At 49.0% G+C, this 4,831-nt stretch overlaps 1 protein-coding gene across 1 annotated transcript in view; it reads left to right on the forward strand.

Annotated features, from left to right (window-relative positions):
- Positions 1–4,831, forward strand: part of LOC116358831 (collagen alpha-1(XI) chain-like) — an 88,365-nt gene that overhangs the window by 34,520 nt on the left and 49,014 nt on the right. Inside the window, 5 exon segments of the mRNA XM_031811071.1 lie at positions 1,002–1,064; positions 1,302–1,376; positions 3,057–3,140; positions 4,340–4,396; positions 4,542–4,595. Coding sequence (XP_031666931.1) covers positions 1,002–1,064; positions 1,302–1,376; positions 3,057–3,140; positions 4,340–4,396; positions 4,542–4,595 — 333 coding nt within the window.

A 4,831-nucleotide genomic window follows, 5' to 3' on the forward strand; every position in this document is an offset into this window, starting at 1 on the left:
CGAGACAAGAGAATAATATATAAAACATTTTACCCATTTTTCGTGGAATCCAATTGGTAGTTACAGTCTTGTCCCATCGCTGCAACTCCAGTAAGGACTCAGGAGAGGCGAAAGTCGAGAGCCGTGCGTCCTCCGAAACACGACCCAGTCAAGCCGCACTGCTTCTTGACACAATGCCCGCTTAACCCCGGAAGCCAGCCGCACCAGTGTGTTGGAGGAAACCTGGCGCAGTGTCAGTGTCAGTGTGCACTGCGTACGGCCCGCCACAGGTGCTGCTAGAGCGCGATGGGCCACGGAAACCTCGGCCTGCCGAACCCTCTCGATGCAGTGCTTTAGTCCGCTTCACCACTCGGGAGGCCACCACAAATGGATTCTAACCAACAATTGGTCCCCCAAAAGATGCGTCTCTCCGTTGAATTTCAAAATCTCGATGTGGCCCTCGAGCCCCTGTTCTATATTGTCTCTGTCACCCTGTTGTGTTTCATTGGTTCAGTTACTCTCTCCACTACACCTGTTGTGTTTCATTGGTTCAGTTACTCTCTCCACTACACCTGTTGTGTTTCATTGGTTCAATTTCTCTCTCCACTACACCTGTTGTGTTTCATTGGTTCAGTTTCTCTCTCCACTAAACCTGTTGTGTTACATTGGTTCAGTTTCTCTCTCCACTACACCTGTTGTGTTTCATTGGTTCAGTTTCTCTCTCCACTACACCTGTTGTGTTTCATTGGTTCAGTTTCTCTCTCCACTACACCTGTTGTGTTTCATTGGTTTAGTTTCAGTGTTTCTTAATCCTGATCCTGGGGATGTAAAGGGGTGGACATTAATATTTTTGCCAATAACACACCTGATTCCACTAACCAAAGGTTTGATGATGTGTTGACTAGTGGAATCAGCTGTATGGTGATGGGGCAAAAACTCACATGTGCACCTTTTTGGGTCCCCGGGACCAGGATTAAGAAACACTACACTGTACTGTATACTGTACTGTGTCCTCTCTCCAGGGAGAACAAGGACCCCAGGGGCCCACAGGACTGGTAGGACCTCAAGGAGACCTAGGAGAACTGGTGAGTTACAAACTAACATACACTCTCTCTCTCCATCTCGAACACATATTAACACACACACCTTCTGTCTCTCTCATGCATTTTCACCATCTATCTCTCACAACACACACTTTCAGATGAACACATAAAGCACACCATACATTGTATCAGTCTGTCTCTCTCTCTGCCTGGGACTTCCAATTCAGGAAGTAAATGTCGTTCTTTATCATCATAATTATCTCCATCCCCCTTCCTCAGGGTCCTCCAGGCCGGCCGGGTCTCAACGGGGCTGATGGGATACCAGGTCCTCCAGGGAACATCCTTGTTGTTCAGGTAAGAACACCGTAACGTTTTGGAATCTTTATTCAAATCCTTCAACTGAAATTGTTACTAACATGTTCGCCACAAACACAACCCTTGTTGAAGACACACCTGGTTTCTAAATATGACTGAAGCCCAGCAGCTCTCTGGCCCTCCAGGAGCTGGGTCAGTAGCCTGCAGTAACCCAGCAGCTCTCTGGCCCTCCAGGAGCCGGGTCAGTAGCCTGCAGTAAATCAGCAGCTCTCTGGCCCTCCAGGAGCCGGGTCAGTAGTCTGCAGTAACCTCTTCCTGCCACCGGGGGGGGACTACTGTGACCAATATTTATATATATTTTTTATTTAACCAGGCAAGTCAGTTAAGAACACATTCTTCTTTACAATAACAGCCTACCAGGGAGCAGTGGGTTAACTGGCTTGTTCAGGGGCAGAACGACTGATTTTTAGATTGTCAGCTCAGGGATTCGATCCAGCAACCTTTTGGTTACTGGTCCAACACTCTAACCACTAGGCTACCTGCCGCCCCTACACTCTAACCACTAGGCTACCTGCCGCCTCTACACTCTAACCACTAGGCTACCTGCAGCACCTACACTCTAACCACTAGGCTACCTGCCGCCCCTACACTCTAACCACTAGTCTACCTGCCTCTAACCACTAGGCTACCTGCCACCCCTGCACTCTAACCACTAGGTTACCTGCCACCCCTACACTCTAACCACTAGTCTACCTTCTTCTAACCACTAGGCTACCTGCCACCCCTGCACTCTAACCACTAGGCTACCTGCCACCCCTACACTTTAACCACTAGGCTACCTGCCACCCCTACACTCTAACCACTAGGCTACCTGCCGTCCCCTACACTCTAACCACTAGGCTACCTGCCAACCCTACACTCTAACCACTAGGCTATCTGCCGCCCCTACACTCTAACCACTAGGCTACCTGCAGCCCCTACACTCTAACCACTAGGCTACCTGCCGCCCCTACACTCTAACCACTAGTCTACCTGCCTCTAACCACTAGGCTACCTGCCACCCCTGCACTCTAACCACTAGGCTACCTGCCACCCCTACACTCTAACCACTAGTCTACCTGCCTCTAACCACTAGGCTACCTGCCACCCCTGCACTCTAACCACTAGGCTACCTGCCACCCCTACACTTTAACCACTAGGCTACCTGCCACCCCTACACTCTAACCACTAGGCTACCTGCCAACCCTACACTCTAACCACTAGGCTACCTGCCGTCCCCTACACTCTAACCACTAGGCTACCTGCCAACCCTACACTCTAACCACTAGGCTACCTGCCACCCCTACACTGTAACCACTAGGCTACCTGCCTCTAACCACTAGGCTACCTACCCCCCTACACTCTAACCACTAGGCTACCTGCCGCCCCTACACTCTAACCACTAGGCTACCTGCCGCCCCTACACTCTAACCTGCCACCCCTACACTCTAACCACTAGGCTACCTGCCGCCCCTATACTCTAACCACTAGGCTACCTGCCCCCCTACACTCTAACCACTAGGCTACCTGCCCCCCCTACACTCTAACCACTAGGCTACCTGCCCCCCCCCTACACTCTAACCACTAGGCTACCTGCCGCCCCTACACTCTAACCACTAGGCTACCTGCCGCCCCTACACTCTAACCACTAGGCTACCTGCCGTGTGTGTGTGTGTGTAGTTCCAGGCAGGTGGAGTCCAACTAACAGGACCAGTGATATCAGCCCAGGAGGCTCAAGCCCAGGCCATCCTACAACAGACCAAGGTAAAGGCAGCAACATCACTGTAACATCACCTTATATTTGACCATAATATACTGTTACAGCAGACCACAGTGATGACCAAAATATAACCATATATAACCATAATATAACCATATATAACCATATATAACCATAATATAACCATATATAACCCTATATAACCATAATATAACCATATATAACCATAATATAACCATATATAACCATACTGTTACAGCAGACCACAGTGATGACCATAATATAACCATACTGTTACAGCAGACCACAGTGATGACCATAATATAACCATATATAACCATACTGTTACAGCAGACCACAGTGATGACCATAATATAACCATATATAACCATACTGTTACAGCAGACCACAGTGATGACCATAATATAACCATATATAACCATACTGTTACAGCAGACCACAGTGATGACCATAATATAACCATATATAACCATAATATAACCATACTGTTACAGCAGACCACAGTGATGACCATAATATAACCATAATATAACCATAATATAACCATACTAATACCATAATATAACCATAATATAACCATTAATATAACCATATATAACCATATATAACCATATATAACCATATTATAACCATACTGCTACAGCAGACCACAGTGATGACCACATGTGACATGAATGTGACCACTGGTTCTGTTATACTGTAAGGAACAACCAATGTGTTAGACTTCACTGCCTTTGAGGAGTTCCCAGCCTCCAGGCTTAGAGGAGTTCCCAGCCTCCAGGCTTAGAGGAGTTCCCAGCCTCCAGGCTTAGAGGAGTTCCCAGCCTCCAGGCTTAGAGGAGTTCCCAGCCTCCAGGCTTAGAGGAGTTCCCAGCCTCCAGGCTTTGAGGAGTTCCCAGCCTCCAGGCTTAGAGGAGTTCCCAGGCTCCAGGCTTTGAGGAGTTCCCAGCCTCCAGGCTTTGAGGAGTTCCCAGCCTCCAGGCTTTGAGGCAGTTCACAGTTCTCTAACATCTCTCTGTCTCTGTCTCTGTCTCTCTGTCTCTGTGTCTCTGTGTGTCTCTCTCTCTGTCTCTCTCTCTCTCTCTGTCTCTCTCTCTCTCTGTGTCTCTGTGTGTGTGTGTCTCCCTCTCTGTCTCTCTGTCTCTCTCTCTCTCTCTCTCTCTCTCTCTCTCTCTCCTCTCTCTCTCTCTCTCTCTCTCTCTCTCTCTCTCTCTCTCTCCAGTTGTCTATGAAGGGACCACCTGGACCACTAGGCCTTATGGGACGTCCTGGACCGCTGGTGAGGATACATCTCCATGTCCTGCTGGTGTTAGCACGGTGGCTAACTGTGACATGCTTTCCTATGGGAAATGCTAACCGTCCAGTGTCTTCTAAGAGTTTCTGTTTAGCCTTCCTGATTTAACCTCTGACCTCTCTGTTTCCAGGGTAACTCGGGTCCGTCGGGGCTGAAGGGAGTAGCCGGGGAGATGGGACCAGCGGTAAGTCATAATGCCATGACGACACATGGCATGTCTGATTAGAGTCATGGATGACATCTTATGGCCATCTGATGATCAATCCATCTCTCCCTTAAGTCTCACTTTCTCTCGCCCCCCCTCTCTCTCTCTCCCTCTCACCCCTCTCTCTCTCTCTCCCCCCCTCTCCCTCTCTCTCTCTCTCTCTCTTCTCTCTCTCCTCCTCATCTCTCTCTCTCTCTCCTCTCTCTCTCTCTCTC

This window comes from Oncorhynchus kisutch, unplaced genomic scaffold (genome assembly GCF_002021735.2).
Source record: "Oncorhynchus kisutch isolate 150728-3 unplaced genomic scaffold, Okis_V2 Okis01b-Okis20b_hom, whole genome shotgun sequence".
NCBI classification, from domain to species: domain Eukaryota; kingdom Metazoa; phylum Chordata; class Actinopteri; order Salmoniformes; family Salmonidae; genus Oncorhynchus; species Oncorhynchus kisutch.